The sequence below is a fragment of the Lagopus muta genome, chromosome 3, assembly GCF_023343835.1.
Source record: "Lagopus muta isolate bLagMut1 chromosome 3, bLagMut1 primary, whole genome shotgun sequence".
NCBI lineage: Eukaryota > Metazoa > Chordata > Aves > Galliformes > Phasianidae > Lagopus > Lagopus muta.
Genome location: NC_064435.1, coordinates 672,182 through 691,542, shown reverse-complemented (window position 1 = coordinate 691,542; position 19,361 = coordinate 672,182). Strand labels below are relative to the sequence as shown.

The following is a 19,361-nucleotide window of genomic DNA, read 5'->3' as shown; positions in this document are numbered from 1 at the left end:
TCATTAAGGTCAGAAGAGACCTTCAAGGTCATCCAGACCAACCCCAACCCTCCCTGACCTTGACCTTAATTAGAATCATTAGGGTTGGAGGAGACCTCAAGGTTTGACACTCCAACCCCAACCTCCCCCCACCATGACCCCAAATAGAACCATAGAGTCATCGAGGTTGGAAGAGCCTTCTAGGATCCCCCAGTCCAACCCCAACCCACCCCACCATGACCCCAAATTGAATTGTAGAGTCATTAAGGACAGAAGAGACCTTCAGGGTCATCCAGTCCAACCCCAGCCTGCCCCACCATGACCCTAAATAGAACCATAGAGTCATTAAGGTCAGAAGAGACCTTCAAGGTCATCCAGTCCAACCCCAACCTGCCCCGCCATGACCCCAAATTGAACTGTAGAGTCATTAAGGTCAGAAGAGACCTTCAGGGTCATCCAGTCCAACCCCAACCTGCCCCACCATGACCCTAAATAGGCCCGTAGAGTCATTAAGGTTGGAAGAGGCCTTCAAGGTCATCCAGACCAACCCCAACCTACCCCCACCATGACCCCAAATTGAACCGTAGAGTCCATAAGGTTGGAAGAGCCTTCTAGGATCCCCCAGTCCAACCCAACCTGCCCCACCATGACCCCAAATTGAACTGTAGAGTCATTAAGGTCGGAAGAGACCTTCAAGGTCATCCAGACCAACCCCAACCCTCCCTGACCATGACCTTAATTAGAATCATTAGGGTTGGAGGAGACCTCAAGGTTTGACACTCCAACCCCAACCTACCCCACCATGACCCCAGTAGAACCATAGAGTCATCAAGGTTGGAAGAGCCTTCTAGGGTCCCCCAGTCCAACCCCAGCCTGCCCCACCTTGACCCTAAATAGAACCATAGAGTCATTAAGGTCGGAAGAGACCTTCAAGGTCATCCAGTCCAACCCCAACCTGCTCCACCATGACCCTAAATAGAACCATAGAGTCATTAAGGTTAGAAGAGACCTTCAGGGTCATCCAGACCAACCCCAACCTGCCCCACCATGACCCCAAATTGAACCGTAGAGTCATTAAGGTCAGAAGAGACCTTCAAGGTCATCCAGTCCAACCCCAACCTGCTCCACCATGACCCCAAATTGAAACATAGAGTCATTAAGGTCAGAAGAGACCTTCAAGGTCATCCAGACCAACCCCAACCCTCCCTGACCATGACCTTAATTAGAATCATTAGGGTTGGAGGAGACTTCAAGGTTTGACACTCCAACCCCAACCTACCCCCACCATGACCCCAATAGAACCATAGAGTCATCAAGGTTGGAAGAGCCTTCTAGGATCCCCCAGTCCAACCCCAGCCTGCCCCACCATGACCCTAAATAGAACCATAGAGTCATTAAGGTCGGAAGAGACCTTCAAGGTCATCCAGTCCATCCCCAACCCACCCCACCATGACCCCAAATTGAACTGTAGAGTCACTATGGACAGAAGAGACCTTCAAGGTCATCCAGTCCAACCCCAACCCTCCCTGACCATGACCTTAATTAGAATCATTAGGGTTGGAGGAGACTTCAAGGTTTGACACTCCAACCCCAACCTACCCCCACCATGACCCCAGTAGAACCATAGAGTCATCAAGGTTGGAAGAGCCTTCTAGGATCCCCCAGTCCAACCCCAACCTGCCGCACCATGACCCCAAATTGAATTGTAGAGTCATTAAGGTTAGAAGAGACCTGCAGGGTCATCCAGTCCAACCCCAATCTGCCCCACCTTGACCCCAAATTGAACTGTAGAGTCATTAAGGTTGGAAGAGCCTTCTAGGATCCCCCAGTCCAACCCCAACCTACCCCACCATGACCCCAAATTGAACTGCAGAGTCATTAAGGTCAGAAGAGACCTTCAAGGTCATCCAGTCCAACCCCAACCTCCCCCCACCATGACCCCAAATTGAACTGTAGAGTCATTAGGGTCAGAAGAGACCTTCAAGGTCATCCAGTCCAACCCCAACCCTCCCTGACCATGACCTTAATTAGAATCATTAGGGTTGGAGGAGACCTCAAGGTCTGACACTGCAACCCCAACCTACCCCCACCATGACCCCAGATTGAACCATAGAGTCATTAAGGTTGGAAGAGCCTTCTAGGATTCCCCCAGTCCAACCCCAGCCTGCCCCACCATGACCCCAAATTGAATTGTAGAGTCACTAAGGACAGAAGAGACCTTCGAGGTCATCCAGTCCAACCCCAACCTACCCCCACCATGACCCCAATAGAACCATAGAGTCATTAAGGTCAGAAGAGACCTTCGAGGTCATCCAGTCCAACCCCAACCTACCCCCACCATGACCCCAATAGAACCATAGAGTCATTAAGGTCGGAAGAGACCTTCAAGGTCATCCAGTCCAACCCCAACCTACCCCCACCATGATGCCAAATTGAACCATAGAGTCATTAAGGTTGGAAGAGCCTTCTAGGATCCCCCAGTCCAACCCCAGCCTGCCCCACCATGACCCTAAATAGGCCCATAGAGTCATTAAGGTCAGAAGAGACCTCCAAGGTCATCCAGTTCAACCCCAACCCTCCCTGACCATGACCTTAATTAGAATCATTAGGGTTGGAGGAGACCTCAAGGTCCACCACTCCAACCCCAACCTACCCCCACCATGACCCCAGATTGAACCATAGAGACATCAAGGTTGGAAGAGCCTTCTAGGATCCCCCAGTCCAACCCCAACCTGCCCCACCATGACCCCAAATAGGCCCGTAGAGTCATTAAGGACAGAAGAGACCTTCTAGGATCCCCCAGTCCAACCCCAACCTACCCCCACCATGACCCCAATAGGCCCATAGAGTCAATAAGGTTGGAAGAGCCTTCTAGGATACCCCAGTCCAACCCCAACCTACCCCCACCATGGCCCCAAATTGAATTGTAGAGTCATTAAGGTTAGAAGAGACCTTCAGGGTCATCCAGTCCATCCCCAACCTGCCCCACCATGACCCTAAATAGAACCATAGAGTCATTAAGGTTGGAAGAGACCTTCAAGGTCATCCAGTCCAACCCCAACCTCCCCCCACCATGACCCCAAATAGAACCATAGAGTCATCGAGGTTGGAAGAGCCTTCTAGGATCCCCCAGTCCAACCCCAGCCTGCCCCACCATGACCCCAAATTGAACTGGAAGAGACCTTCAAGGTCATCCAGTCCAACCCCAGCCTGCCCCACCATGACCCTAAATAGGCCCATAGAGTCATTATGGTCAGAAGAGACCTTCAAGGTCATCCAGACCAACCCCAACCTACCCCACCATGACTCCAAATAGAACCATAGAGTCATTAAGGTCAGAAGAGACCTTCAAGGTCATCCAGACCAACCCCAACCCCAACCTCCCCCCACCATGGCCCCAAATTGAACCATAGAGTCACTAAGGGTGGAAGAGACCTCCCAGGTCATCCAGTCCATCCCCACCACGACCCAGAATTAGGCTCAGAGGAGATCCCCAACTCCAACATCTCTAACTCCAACCCCGTCCCACCCCCCACCATGACCCAAACACAACCATACAACCATTAAGATTGGAAGAGGCCTCTGGTATCCTTCGCTCTCACCAGCACAGAGCCTGGGGGATGAGCGGAGACATCCAGACAGCCACCATGGCTTATTTGGGGCCAGGAGTGGGGCCAGTGGGGCGATGCTGTCACTGGGGTTGAGATGCCGAGGGTTGGAATATCGCCGAGCGCTTCCAGGGCTCCCTCGGTCTGCCTTTCCCCCGTGTCACCAGGAGAGGTCAGGGCAGCACAGGGGATGAGCGCTCGGAGGCCATGCGGGACGCAGCTCTGCTTCGCTGCTGTTGCCGGGAGCGGCGCTGCGGGTCTGACCCACATCGCTGCGATGTTGTGACCCACATCGCTGCGGTGTTGTGACCCACATCGCTGCGGTGTTGTGACCCACATCGCTGCGGTGTTCTGACCCACATCGCTGCGGTGTTCTGACCCACATCGCTGCGGTGTTCTGACCCACATGACTGCGGTGTTCTGACCCACTTTGCTGCTGTGCTGTGGTCCTTTGGGGCTGCTGCACTCTGACCCACATCACTGCAGTGTTGTCCTTTGGATTCACTCCATTCTGACCCACATCGCTGTAATGTTGTGGTCCTTTGGGTCCGCTCCATTCTGACCCACATTGCTGCGGTGTTCTGACCCACATTGCTGCTGTGCTGTGGTCCTTTGGGTTCACTCCATTCTGACCCACATCATTGCAGTGTTGTCCTTTGGATTCACTCCATTCTGACCCACATCGCTGCAGTGTTTGGGACAGTGGCACTCCAACCCACATCTCTATGATGTTTGGACCCACATCACTGCAGTGTTTGGACAGTGGCACTCCGACCCACATCTTTATGATGTTTGGACCCACATTGCTGCTGTGTTGTTGTCCTTTGGATTCACTCCATTCTGACCCACATCACTGCAGTGTTGTCCTTTGGATTCACTCCATTCTGACCCACATCACTGCAGTGTTGTCCTTTGGATTCACTCCATTCTGACCCACATCACTGCAGTGTTGTCCTTTGGATTCACTCCATTCTGACCCACATCACTGCAGTGTTGTCCTTTGGATTCACTCCATTCTGACCCACATCGCTGCAGTGTTGTGGTCCTTTGGGTCTGCTCCATTCTGACCCACATTGCTGCGGTGTTCTGACCCACATCGCTGCTGTGCTGTGGTCCTTTGGATTCACTCCATTCTGACCCACATTGCTGCTGTGCTGTGGTCCTTTGGATTCACTCCATTCTGACCCACATTGCTGCTGTGCTGTGGTCCTTTGGGGCTGCTGCACTCTGACCCACATCACTGCAGTGTTGTCCTTTGGATTCTCTCCATTCTGACCCACATCACTGCAGTGTTTGGGACAGTGGCACTCCGACCCACATCTTTATGATGTTTGGACCCACATTGCTGCTGTGCTGTGGTCCTTTGGATTCACTCCATTCTGACCCACATCACTGCAGTGTTGTGGTCCTTTGGGTCCGCTCCATTCTGACCCACATCGCTGCGGTGTTCTGACCCACATTGCTGCTGTGCTGTGGTCCTTTGAGTCTGCTCCATTCTGACCCACATCACTGCAGTGTTGTCCTTTGAATTCACTCCATTCTGACCCACATCACTGCAGTGTTGTCCTTTGGATTCTCTCCATTCTGACCCACATCGCTGCAGTGTTTGGGACAGTGGCACTCCGACCCACATCTTTATGATGTTTGGACCCACATCGCTGCTGTGTTGTTGTCCTTTGGATTCACTCCATTCTGACCCACATCACTGCAGTGTTGTCCTTTGGATTCACTCCATTCTGACCCACATCGCTGCAGTGTTGTCCTTTGGGTTCACTCCATTCTGACCCACATCACCGCAGTGTTGTTGTTCTTTGGGTCTGCTCCATTCTGACCCACATCACTGCAGTGTTGTCCTTTAGATTCACTCCGTTCTGACCCACATCACTGCAGTGTTGTGGTCCTTTGGATTCCCTCCATTCTGACCCACATCGCTGCTGTGTTGTGGTCCTTTGGATTCACTCCATTCTGACCCACATTGCTGCTGTGCTGTGGTCCTTTGGGGCTGCTGCACTCTGACCCACATCACTGCAGTGTTGTCCTTTGGATTCACTCCATTCTGACCCACATCACTGCAGTGTTGTCCTTTGGATTCACTCCGTTCTGACCCACATCACTGCAGTGTTGTGGTCCTTTGGGTCTGCTCCATTCTGACCCACATCACTGCAGTGTTGTCCTTTGGATTCACTCCATTCTGACCCACATCACTGCAGTGTTGTGATTCTTTGGGTCCGCTCCGTTCTGACCCACATCACTGCAGTGTCTGGACCCACATCATTGCAGTGTTCAGGTGTTTGATCCAACCCAAGCTCTGCTCTGCCCACAGGGTTCGCTCGGGACCACCGGGATGAGATGGTGGAGGGACTGAAGGCCCTGAAGAGGGGTCTGGAGGAGCCTGACTTCACCGTCCTGTTCCGCACCTGCACCAACATTGCCATGGTAAGGCAGGCAGAGGGGGGCTGCTCCGAGCATCCTGCCCCATAGCGATGCTGCCAGTCCCTAGAAGGTTGTACAAAGAAAGATCCTAGAGCCATGGATGGGCTGGGTTGGGTTGGAAGGGTCCTTGAAGGTCATAGAGCTATGGGTTGGGTTGGAAGGGTCCTTGAAGGTCACAGAGCCATGGGTTGGGTTGGAAGGGTCCTTAAAGGTCATAGAGCCATGGGTTGGGTTGGAAGGGTCCTTGAAGGTCACAGAGCCATGGGTTGGGTTGGAAGGGTCCTTAAAGGTCATAGAGCCATGGGTTGGAAGGGTCCTTAAAGGTCATAGAGCTATGGGATGTGTTGGAAGGGTCCTCGAAGGGCATAGAGCTATGGGATGCGTTGGAAGGGTCCTTAAAGGTCATAGAGCTATGGGATGCGTTGGAAGGGTCCTTAAAGGTCACAGAGCCATGGGTTGGGTTGGAAGGGTCCTTAAAGGTCACAGAGCTATGGGATGTGTTGGAAGGGTCCTTGAAGGTCACAGAGCTATGGGATGCGTTGGAAGGGTCCTTAAAGGTCATAGAGCCATGGGATGTGTTGGAAGGGTCCTTAAAGGTCATAGAGCTATGGGATGTATTGGAAGGGTCCTTAAAGGGCATAGAGCTATGGGATGCATTGGAAGGGTCCTTGAAGGTCATAGAGCTATGGGATGCGTTGGAAGGGTCCTTAAAGGTCATAGAGCCATGGGTTGGGTTGGAAAGGTCCTTAAAGGTCATAGAGCTATGGGATGTGTTGGAAGGGTCCTTGAAGGTCACAGAGCTATGGGATGTGTTGGAAGGGTCCTTAAAGGTCACAGAGCTATGGGATGTGTTGGAAGGGTCCTTAAAGGTCAAAGAGCTATGGGATGCGTTGGATGGATCCTTAAAGGTCATAGAGCCATGGGCTGGGTTGGAAAGGTCCTTGAAGGTCTTAGAGCTATGGGATGTGTTGGAAGGGTCCTTAAAGGTCATAGAGCCATGGGATGTGTTGGAAGGGTCCTTAAAGGTCATAGAGCTATGGGATGCATTGGAAGGGTCCTTAAAGGTCATAGAGCCATGGGTTGGGTTGGAAGGGTCCTTGAAGGTCATAGAGCTATGGGATGTGTTGGAAGGGTCCTTAAAGGTCATAGAGCTATGGGATGCGTTGGAAGGGTCCTTAAAGGGCATAGAGCTATGGGTTGGGTTGGAAGGGTCCTTAAAGGTCACAGAGCTATGGGATGTGTTGGAAGGGTCCTTGAAGGTCACAGAGCTATGGGATGCGTTGGAAGGGTCCTTAAAGGTCATAGAGCCATGGGATGTGTTGGAAGGGTCCTTAAAGGTCATACAGCTATGGGATGTATTGGAAGGGTCCTTAAAGGTCATAGAGCTATGGGATGCATTGGAAGGGTCCTTGAAGGTCATAGAGCTATGGGTTGGGTTGCAAGGGTCCTTAAAGGTCATAGAGCTATGGGATGCGTTGGAAGGGTCCTTGAAGGTCATAGAGCTATGGGATGTGTTGGAAGGGTCCTTAAAGGTCATACAAGCTTAGGATGGGTTGGGAGAGTTCTTGATGGTTATAGAGCCAGGAAATGGTAGAGTGGGTTGGGTAGGAAGGGTCCTTAAAGGTCATACAGCCATGGAATGGTTGAGATAGAAAGGCCTTACTGATTGGAGAGCCATGGAATGGTTGGGTTGGAAGAGTCCATAAAGATAACAGAGCCATGGAGTGGCTTAGGTTAGGTTGGAAAGGTCCTGAAAGATCACAGAGCCAGGGGATGGGTTGAGTTGACTTAGGAAGGTCCTTAAAAGTCAGAGAACCATGGAACCATTGGGCCAGATGAATCCTTGAAGATCGCAAAGTCACGGGATGGATTGGGTTGAGTTGGAAGGTCCTTATAGATTGTAGAGCCGTGGAACGGCTTGAGTTGGCTTGTTAAGGTCCTGAAAGATCACAGAGCCTTAAGAAGGTTGGCCTGGAAAGGGCCTTAAAGCTGCCCAGCCCCACTCCTGCAGTGCTGTGTGTGCAGGCAGGCGGGCCATCAGAAATCTGTGGGGCTGAGATCAGGGATGGCAGCAGAGGCACCCTTGGTACCCCTGGTTTATTTGGGATGACAACCCCTCGTTAAGCCGCTCGCTCTCCTCCCAGGTGATTGGGAAACGTGTCCCCCCGGACCAGCTGATGAGCCTCCTGCTCGCCATGTTTGAGGGGCTGGCAGACCCCGACAAGAACTGCTCCCGTGCGGCCACCGTCATGATCAACGCTCTGCTCAAGGAGCGGGGGGCCGTCCTGCAGGACAAGGTGAGCTCCTCCAGGGCTGCCCCGACCCCTCTGCCTCTCACCGGGCGCCAGGTCCTGGCAGCTGGGCCGTGTGGTTGGTATTCATCGAGTGGTTCGGGTCAGAAAGGACCTGAAAGGTCACGGAGCCATAGAACAGGTTGGGTTGGAAGGGTCCTCACAGATCACACAACCACAGAATGGTTGGGATGGAAGGGTCCTTACAGATCACACAACCACAGCATGGTTGGGTCAGAAGGGTCCTTACAGATCACACAACCACAGCATGGTTGGGATGGAAGGGTCCTTACAGATCACACAACCACAGCATGGTTGGGATGGAAGGGTCCTTACAGATCACACAACCACAGCATGGTTGGGTTGGAAGGGTCTTGGAAGATCGAAGCATGGAATGCTTGGGTTGGAAGAGTCCTTAAAAATCGTAGTTGCTGGATGGTTGTATTGGAAGAGTCCTTAAAGATGATAGAGCTGTGGAGTGGTTGTGCTGGGAGGGTCCTGAAAGGTAATGGAAGCATGGAATGGTTGAATTGGAAGAGTCCTTGAAGATGGTAGAGTTGTTGGGTGATTGGGATGGAAGGGGTCCTTAAAGGTCACAGAACCATACAGTGGTTGGGTTGGAAGGGTCCTTACAGATCACACAACCACAGAATGGTTGGGATGGAAGGGTCCTTACAGATCACACAGCCACAGAATGGTTGGGATGGAAGGGTCCTTACAGATCACACAACCACAGAATGGTTGGGTTGGAAGGGTCCTTACAGGATCACACAACCACAGAATGGTTTTGTTGGGTCGGAAGGGTCCTTACAGATCACACAACCACAGCATGGTTGGGTTGGAAGGGTCCTCATAGATCACACAACCACAGAACGGTTGGGTTGGAAGGGTCCTTACAGATCACACAGCCACAGAATGGTTGGGATGGAAGGGTCCTTACAGATCACACAACCACAGCATGGTTGGATAGGAAGGGTCCTTACAGATCACACAACCACAGCATGGTTGGGTTGGAAGGGACCCCCAGCCCCATCCCTGCCGTGGGCTGGCTGCCCCCCAGCTCAGGCTGCCCAGGTCCCACCCCCAGCCTGGGGCACCTCCATGGCTGGGGCACCCACAGCTCCGGGCAGCAGTGCTGGGGCTGCACTGCCTCTGGGTGAAGGATTTCCCCCACGTCTGACCCCAAATCTCCCTTTTTTTTTCATTGAAACCATTCCCCTCCATTGCATCACTCTCTGCCCTTGCGCAGTCGCTTTCCAGTTTATCAACTCCCTTTGGGCACTGCAAGGATGTGACCATTCCCACTGAACCTCTGGCTGTATGATCACCTGCCCCACACTCCCTGGAGCTGGCACTCCTCCCATCACCACCCCGTTTTGATCAACATCCCCATCCCCCACTCCATCCCCATCCCCTTTCCATCCCAATCGTCAATTTATCCCAATCCCAATCCCCTCCCCATCCGAATCCCCTCCTCTATCCACATCCCAATCCCCTCCCCATCTCCTTCCCCTCCTCATCCTAATCCCTACCCCATCCCATCCCCATCCCCACCTCATCCCAATTCCCACCTTATCCCCATCCCAATCCCCTCCTCTATCCCCATCCCAATCCCATCCCATCTCCTTCCCCTCCCCATCCCAACCCCACCCCATCCCAATCCCCACCTTATCCCAATCCCAATCCCCTCCCCATTCAAATCCCCTCCTCTATCCACATTCTAATCCCCTCCCCATCTCCTTCCCCTCCTCATCCCAATCCCTACCCCATCCCATCCCCATTCCCACCCCCATCCCATCCCATCCCATCCCCACCCCATCCCAATCCCCACCTCATCCCAATCCCCTCCCCATCCAAATCCCCTCCTCTATCCACATCCCAATCCCCCATCCCCATCTCCTTCCCCTCCCCATCCCAACCCCACCCCATCCCATCCCCATCCCCATCCCCATCCCATCCCCATCCCCACCTCATCCCAATTCCCACCTTATCCCCATCCCAATCCCCTCCTCTATCCCCATCCAATCCCCTCCCCATCTCCTTCCCCTCCCCATCCCCATTCCCACCCTATCCCAATCCCAATCCCCTCCCCATCCGAATCCCCTCCTCTATCCCACATCCCAGTCCCATCCCATCCCATCCCATCCCATCCCATCCCATCCCATCCCCATCCCCATCCCCATCCGAATCCCATCCCCATCCCATCCCCTCCCAATCCCATCCCCATCCCCTCCCATCCCATCCTCATCCCATCCCCTCCCCCACACCATCCCAATCCCCTCCCAATCCCATCCCCATCCCCTCCCTCCCATCCCATCCCATCCCATCCCATCCCATCCCATCCCATCCCATCCCATCCCATCATCCCATCCCCTCCCATCCCATCCCATCCCATCCCATCCCATCCCATCCCATCCCCATCCCCATCCCCATCCAGAATCCCATCCCCATCCCATCCCATCCCAATCCCATCCCCACCCAATCCCATCCCCATCCCCATCCCACCCCCTTCCCCACCCCATCTCAATCCCCTCCCAATCTCAATCCCCATCCCCATCCCATCCCCATCTCATCTCCTTCCCAACCCCCATCCCATCCCCTTCCCTTCCCCATCTCAATCCCCTCCCAATCCCCACCCCCATCCCCACCCCACACCATCCCCATCCCATCCCCCTTCCCACCCCATCCCATCCCCTCCCATCCCATCTCCTCCCATCCCATCCCCATCCCATCCCCTTCCCCATCCCAATTCCCTCCCAATCCCCACCTCATCCCATCCCCATCCCCATCCCCATCCCCATCCCCATCCCCCCATCCCCATCCCCATCCCCATCCCCATCCTCCCATCCCCTCCCCCTCCAATCCCACCCCCTCCCAATCCCATCCCATCCCCTCCCATCCCCATCCCATCCCCTTCCCCACCCCATCCCAATCCGAATCCCATCCCCATCCCATCCCCTCCCAATCCCATCCCCATCCCCTCCCCTCCCAATCCCATCCCATCCCCTCCCATCCCATCCCATCCCATCCCCATCCCCATCCCCATCCGAATCCCATCCCCATCCCATCCCCTCCCAATCCCATCCCCATCCCCTCCCATCCCATCCTCATCCCATCCCCTCCCCCACACCATCCCATCCCCTCCCCAATCCCATCCCCATCCCCCTCCCCTCCCATCCCATCCCATCCCCATCCCATCCCATCCCATCCCATCCCATCCCATCCCATCCCCTCCCATCCCATCCCATCCCAACCCCATCCCATCCCACCACCTCCCCCACCCATCCCAATCCCCTCCCATCCCATCCCCACCCCACCCCATCCCCATCCCATCCCATCCCCATCCCATCCCCCACCCAATCCCATCCCCATCCCCATCCCACCCCCTTCCCCACCCCATCTCAATCCCCTCCCAATCTCAATCCCATCCCCATCCCATCCCCATCTCATCTCCTTCCCCAACCCCATCCCATCCCCTTCCCTTCCCCATCTCAATCCCCTCCCAATCCCCACCCCATCCCCACCCCACACCATCCCCATCCCATCCCCTTCCCCACCCCATCCCATCCCCTCCCATCCCATCTCCTCCCATCCCATCCCCATCCCATCCCCTTCCCCATCCCAATTCCCTCCCAATCCCCACCTCATCCCATCCCCATCCCCATCCCCATCCCCCATCCCCATCCCACCCCATCCCAATCCCCTCCCAATCCCATTCCCATCCCCTCCCATCCCCATCCCATCCCATCCCATCCCATCCCCATCCCCATCCCATCCCCTCCCCCTCCCAATCCCACCCCCTCCCAATCCCATCCCATCCCCTCCCATCCCCATCCCATCCCCTTCCCCACCCCATCCCAATCCCCTCCCAATCCCATCCCATCCCCTCCCATCCCCATCCCATCCCATCCCATCCCTTCCCCAACCCCATCCCAATCCCCTCCCAATCCCATCCCCTTCCATCCCATCCCCATCCCACCCCCATCCCCGTCCCGTTCTGCGCCCCACTCCAAAAAGGAATAGTTTTTTTTCCTCTAATCCACCGCCTTAGGACTAAGCTCCCCCTTTTCTCCTGCTCTAATTGGAAACACCGGCTCTCCCCCGCTCGGCTCAGGCTGACGTCCCGCTCCCCCCCTTGACCCCTCCCCATCGCTCCCTTTTCGTCCAGACCCCGTCCGGCCCAGATCCTGAAACCCGACCTGACGCTAAATCCCGGCAGCTCCGTGCTAAGCTCGGGGATTTGCTGCCAGGTCTGGGCTGTGCATGCGCTTCCTCCGTGCCTTGCCGTGCATCATGCAGCCAGCGGGGCCGGGGGGAATCGCCCCCTGTTCTGCTCCAGTTGCTGGGGTTGAAGATTTGGAGAATGGTGGGGTTGGCAGGGTCATAGAGCCATGGGTTGGGTTGGAAGGGTCCTTAAAGGTCATAGAGCCATGGGTTGGGTTGGAAGGGTCCTTGAAGGTCATAGAGCCATGGGTTGGGTTGGAAGGGTCCTCAAAGGTCATAGAGCCATGGGTTGGGTTGGAAGGGTCCTTGAAGGTCATAGAGCCATGGGTTGGATTGGAAGGGTCCTTGAAGGTCATAGAGCCATGGGTTGGGTTGGAAGGGTCCTTGAAGGTCATGGAGCCATGGGTTGGGTTTGAAGGGTCCTTAAAGGTCATACAGCCATGGGATTTTGGGGTTGGAAATGTCCTTAAAGATCATAGAGCCCTGGGACGGTTGGGCTGGAGAGGACCTCAACAATCATCCTGTTCCAACCCCACGGCACTGCTGAACTCCAGCTGCTGGCAGAGCACCGTGACACATTCTGCAGTGTCACCGGCACGGTTGGACACCACAGCCAACTCCCCTCAAGCTCTCGCCGTGTCCTTTCCCCCATCTCAGCGCCCCCCCCGTTGCCCCATAGGTGCCCGACATCATGAGCATCATCCACGGCAAGCTGCAGGAGGTGGACGAGGAGCACGTGCGCAAGGCAGCCCAGCAGACGGTGTACATCCTGGCAGCCCAGCACACCGGCGTGGTGGTGTCCAGCCTGCTGGGCAGCGCTCTGCCCTTCGACAGGTACCTGCATCCAGAGCAGCTTTTGCTTCATGTGCAGCCTGAAGCTTTTTGGCTCCTTCCCCCTTGCTGCAATTTCTGTTGGGAGCTCAAGGATCGTTGTGTCCGCTTGCTGCCGAGGGTTTGTGGGGCGTAGGGGTGTAAGTGGAGTGGATGAGCGAAGCTGAGTGTGGTTGGGGCAGTCAGGGCTGTGGAGTGGGGCAGCTCAGCAAAGCCAGAGCTCCACGGTGTCATAGCTGGCCTCAGGCTGAGCCCTGAGCGTAGAACCATGGAATGGGTTGGGTTGGGTTGGATTGGAAGGGTCCTTGAAGATCATAGAGTCATGGGATGGTAGGGTTGGGTTTGAAGGGTCCTCAAAGATCACAGAACCGTGGAATGGATTGGGTTGGGTTGGAAAGGTACTTCAAAATCATAGAGCTGTGGAATGGTTGGATTAGAAGGACCCATTGAGGTCATATAACCATGGGATGGTGGATATGGATTGGAAGAGTCCTTGAAGATCATAGAGCCATAGAATAATTGGGTTGGAAAGGTCTTAATAGACCATTGAACCATGGAATAGGTTGGGTTCGCTTTGGTTAGGTTGTAAGGGTCCTTAAAGATCATAGAGCCATAGGATGGGTTGGACTGGGAGGGTCCTTAAAGTTCAAAGAGAACAGAATGGTTGGATTGGTGGAGTTTTAATAGACCATATGAAATGGATTGAGTTGGGTTGGAAGGGTCCTTCAAGATCACAGAGCCATGGGATGGTTGGGTTGGAAGGGTCCTTCAAGATCACAGAGCCATGGAACGGATTGGGTTGGAAGGGTTCTTACAGATCGTAGAACCATGGGATGGTTGGGTGGGAAGGGTCCTTGCAGACGATAAGAGCACGGGATGGTTGGGTGGGAAGGGTCCTTGAAGATCATAGGACCATGGGATGGTTGGGTGGGAAGGGTCCTTGCAGATCATAGGACCTTAGGATGGTTGGGTGGGAAGGGTCCTTTCAGATCATAGGACCATGGGATGGTTGGGTGGGAAGGGTCCTTGCAGATCATAGGACCTTAGGATGGTTGGGTGGGAAGGGTCCTTGCAGATCATAGGACCATGGGATGGTTGGGTGGGAAGGGTCCTTGCAGATCATAGAGCCATGGAACGGATTGGGTCGGAAGGGTCCTTGCAGATCAAAGGACCACGGGATGGTTGGGTGGGAAGGGTCCTTGCAGATCATAGAGCCATGGAACGGATTGGGTTGGAAGGGTTCTTACAGATCGTAGAACCATGGAATGGTTTGGGTTGAAAGGGTCCTTATAAATCAAAGGACCATGGGATGGTTGGGTGGGAAGGGTCCTTGCAGATCACAGGACCATGGGATGGTTGGGTGGGAAGGGTCCTTACAGATCGTAGAACCATAGATTGGTTTGGGTTGAAAGGGTCCTTGCAGATCACAGAGCCATGGGATGGTTGGGTGGGAAGGGTCCTTGCAGATCATAGGAGCATGGAATGATTGGGTCAGAAGGGTCCTTGCAGATCAAAGGACCATGGGATGGTTGGGTGGGAAGGGTCCTTTCAGATCATAGGACCATGGGATGGTTGGGTCAGAAGGGTCCTTGCAGATCACAGGACCATGGGATGGTTGGGTGGGAAGGGTCCTTGCAGATCATAGGACCATGGGATGGTTGGGTGGGAAGGGTCCTTGCAGATCATAGAGCCATGGAACGGATTGGGTCGGAAGGGTCCTTGCAGATCAAAGGACCACGGGATGGTTGGGTGGGAAGGGTCCTTGCAGATCATAGGAGCATGGGATGGTTGGGTGGGAAGGGTCCTTGCAGATCATAGGAGCATGGAATGATTGGGTCAGAAGGGTCCTTGCAGATCAAAGGACCATGGGATGGTTGGGTGGGAAGGGTCCTTACAGATCATAGGACCATGGGATGGTTGGGTCAGAAGGGTCCTTGCAGATCAAAGGACCATGGAATGATTGGGTCAGAAGGGTCCTTGCAGATCAAAGGACCACGGGATGGTTGGGTGGGAAGGGTCCTTTCAGATCACAGGACCACGGGATGGTTGGGTGGGAAGGGTCCTTTCAGATCACAGGACCATGGGATGGTTGGGTGGGAAGGTCCTTGCAGATCACAGGACCACTGGATGGTTGGGTGGGAAGGGTCCTTGCAGATCACAGAGCCATGGGATGGTTGGGTGGGAAGGGTCCTTGCAGATCATAGGACCATGGGATGGTTGGGTGGGAAGGGTCCTTGCAGATCAAAGGACCATGGAATGATTGGGTCAGAAGGGTCCTTTCAGATCATAGGACCATGGGATGGTTGGGTGGGAAGGGTCCTTACAGATCACAGGACCATGGAATGATTTGGTCAGAAGGGTCCTTTCAGATCATAGGACCATGGGATGGTTGGGTGGGAAGGGTCCTTACCCATCCCCTGTCTCCTCTGCTCCCCGCAGCCACACGTGTGCCATGTGGCGGGCCCTGGCCGCGGAGCCCAGCCTGACGGCGCAGATCCTGGAGCAGCTGCTGGAGAAGGTGGGGCGGGACGTGCCCTACAAGGAGAGCAGAGCCTTCCTGCTGGGCGGCAGCTCGGAGCGTGTGGCCACGCCGCTGCCCATGGCCGTGAGTGTCCCTGGTGTCAGCGCTCGGGGGCCGTGCCAGGCGCGGGTCTGGAAGGCGGCGTGACGCCCGTCGGCGCTAATCCGCCGCTCGTAAAACCCTCTCAGGTGTCCGTCCTCGGCGGGGCAGAGAGCGCTTTGCATTTTTATCCCCTCCGAAAAAAAAAAATAAACCCCGCTTGGCAGCTCTCTGAGCAGGAAAACAGCTGTGAAAATTTCCTCCTGCTAAGGACCCGACGCAGGTGGTGCAGCCCGGCCGCCCCGCTCTGCTCTCACCTCCCCCCCCCCCCGGTTGCGGCGCGGTGTAAACTGGGCAGAGAGGAGCTGGGTGCTGCCCTGCCACTGGGGGCTGGGGGCTCTGCATTGTGACCCCAAAGCCCAGCTTGATATTCCCCCGTGGGTCTGCAGAGCTCTCCCAGCACCGGGGATGCATTTGGGAAGCGCTGTGCGAGCGCGGAGCCGCAACCTCCGCTATTTACCAACAGACAGCGGCGTGGTGCGGGGCCGGGGGTGGGGGGGATCCCTCCTAATCCTCCTCCCCCCCCCCCCTCCCCGCTCTCTCTCTGTTTCTCTCCCTCTCCCCCCCCCCCCTCAAGGCCACATGTGCTCTGCATGAGATCATGTCTGCGCCGGAGTCTGGGCCGGCGGTGCTGGGGCTCTACGCGCCGCTCTTCGTGACCCTCCTGCTGCGCGTCAGCTGCACCGTGGGTGTTCAGCTACCGAAGAGCCTGCAGGGCAGGGAGAGGAGGAGCAGCAGCCACGCGGCCTTGTCCCGCAGCCTCCAGCCCTGCAGGTAACGCCGGGTGGATCATTCGCACGGTGTGGCACGCGGCGCGATGCGGCCGCTCGGGTAGAGCCGGCCTTGAGCTGTGCGTTGGGCTCTGCTGGGTTTGGCTGCGTGGTTTTCTCCCAGTTCTCCCAGTTCTCTGCCCTGCTGGTGCGGAGGATCCCACGCTGCGTTGTGTCTCGGCATTGGAAGGGTACGAGCCGAGGTCAGGTTGGATGTACAGAAACGTTTCTCAAGCCAAAGAGCGGTCAGACATTGGCATGGGCTGCCCAGGGGGTGGTGGGGTCACCATCCCGGGGTCTTCAGGAACTGGGGGGATGTGGCAACTGCTGACACGGTTGGTTGGGGTTGGGTTGGGGATCTCAGAGGCCCTCTTCCAAACCCAGAGGCCACAGTGATGTGAACACGGGAGCCCAGCCCATCTCCTCCTGCTCTCCCACCCCATCCTGAAGGGATGAGCAGAGCAATCCTTGCAGCAGGCCGGGATCCCGCAGCAGCTCGAGGGCCACCCTGTGGCTAAAGGGGGCAGTCCTTGGCTGATGGTGACGGCTCGTGGCTATTTGTGGTGGTCCACGGTTGTTGCTGGTGGTCCAAGGTTGGTGGTGACGGACTGTGGTTGGTGATGGTGGTCCGTGATTGATGGTGGTGGTCCATAGTTGATGGTGGCAATCGGTGGCTGATGGTGGTGGTTGGTAATGATGGATCATGACTGATGGTGGTTGTCCACGAGTGGTGGTGATGGTCCGTGGTTGTTGGTGGTGGTACATGGTTGTTGTTGGTGGTACATGGTTGTTGGTGGTAGTACATGGTTGTTGGTGGTGGTACATGGTTGTTGGTGGTACATGGTTGTTGTTGGTGGTACATGGTTGTTGTTGGTGGTACATGGTTGTTGGTGGTACATGGTTGTTGGTGGTGGTACATGGTTGGTGTTGGTGGCACATGGCTGTTGTTGGTGGTACATGGTTGTTGTTGGTGGTACATGGTTCTTGGTGGTACATGGTTGTTGGTGGTGGTACATGGTTGGTGTTGGTGGTACATGGTTGTTGGTGGTACATGGTTGCTGTTGGTGGTACACGGTTGCTGTTGGTGGTACATGGTTGTTGGTGGTACATGGTTGTTGGCGGTGGCACATGGTTGTTGGTGGTACATGGTTGTTGGTACATGGTTGTTGTTGGTACATGGTTGTTGTTGGTACATGGTTGTTGTTGGTGGTACATGGTTGTTGTTGGTGGTACATGGTTGTTGGTGGTACATGGTTGGTGGTGGTGGTACATGGTTGGTGGTACATGGTTGCTGTTGGTGGTACATGGTTGTTGGTGGTACACGATTGCTGTTGGTGGTACATGGTTGCTGTTGGTGGTACACGATTGCTGTTGGTGGTACATGGTTGGTGTTGGTGGTGCATGTCTGTTGTTGGTGGTACATGGTTGGTGGTACATGGTTGTTGTTGGTGGTACATGGTTGTTGTTGGTGGTACATGGTTGTTGGTGGTACATGGTTGCTGTTGGTGGTACATGGTTGCTGTTGGTGGTACATGGTTGTTGGTGGTACATGGTTGTTGGTGGTACATGGTTGCTGTTGGTACATGGTTGCTGTTGGTGGTACACGATTGCTGTTGGTGGTACACGATTGCTGTTGGTGGTACATGGTTGTTGTTGTTGGTACCTGGTTGTTGTTGGTGGTACATGGCTGTTGTTGGTGGTCTGTGCTTGGTGCTGGTGGTTCATGATTGTTGGTGATGGCTCGTGGCCGACGGTGGTCTGTGGTTGGTGGTAGTGGTCCGCGGTGGATGGTGATGGTCTGTGGCTTGTGGTTGTTGGTGGTGATGCGTGGTTGATGGCGGTCCTTGGCATTACCTGTGCTCGGAGAGCATCGAGGCAATGGCATTGCGTGAGACCCTTCCAGAAATGCCCAGGGCCGGGTGGCCTGTGGCTGCGTGGCCACATTGGGTGTGAGCTGGTGGCCGGGGCCACGTAACCGTGAAGTCACCACTGATGGATGGTGGGGAAGAGGCTCCGTCTGACGCGCCGAGATGTGAAATTCCAGCTCGGTCCCAGGAGCTGGTTACAATATCAAAGCCGCTTCCTGGCCGCGTTCTGAATGCTGAATCTCCCTGATCCTTAAATGCCAAAGAGCGACGGTAAAGGTGAACACGATAGCTTGGCAGGAAGGGGAGGCTGGAAGACACAGCCTTTGTCGGAGAGGAAGGAAGCGTCTGTAGGAAAAGCAAACGCCGTGAAGCGTCCGTCCCGCAGGAGCAGCCTCGTGCTGCGTCTGCCGCGAGGCCGAGCCCGGAGCAAGGGGAGGATCAGGTCTCTGCGAGCGTCTGCCAGAGGCTTTTGTGCTGCTGTTTTCGTGTGCTGCAAGGAAATCGATCCTGCTGCAGCTTTCCTGGGCTGACTGCGGCTCCACCTGTACCGTGTGGGGTTCTGGGGCTCACGCAGGGTTCTTGCTGTGCGGAACTGAGGGCGCCCCCCCCGATGTGTTGCTGCTGCTGATGCTGATGCTGCAGCTCTTCCCTGTCCCACAGCTGGAGTGGGGTCCAGGTTTGGGTCCGGGGGCAACCCCACAGTGGGGGGGCTGGAGCCCAGGAGCAAACGGGGGATG

The 19,361-nt window shown here is 55.4% G+C and overlaps 1 protein-coding gene across 1 annotated transcript in view; it reads left to right on the top strand.

Moving 5' to 3' along the window:
* LOC125691184 (maestro heat-like repeat-containing protein family member 1) overlaps positions 1-19,361 on the top strand; it is a 146,356-nt gene that overhangs the window by 98,469 nt on the left and 28,526 nt on the right. The window contains 5 exon segments of the mRNA XM_048940225.1: positions 5,911-6,023; positions 8,165-8,317; positions 13,215-13,369; positions 15,806-15,971; positions 16,564-16,760. Coding sequence (XP_048796182.1) covers positions 5,911-6,023; positions 8,165-8,317; positions 13,215-13,369; positions 15,806-15,971; positions 16,564-16,760 — 784 coding nt within the window.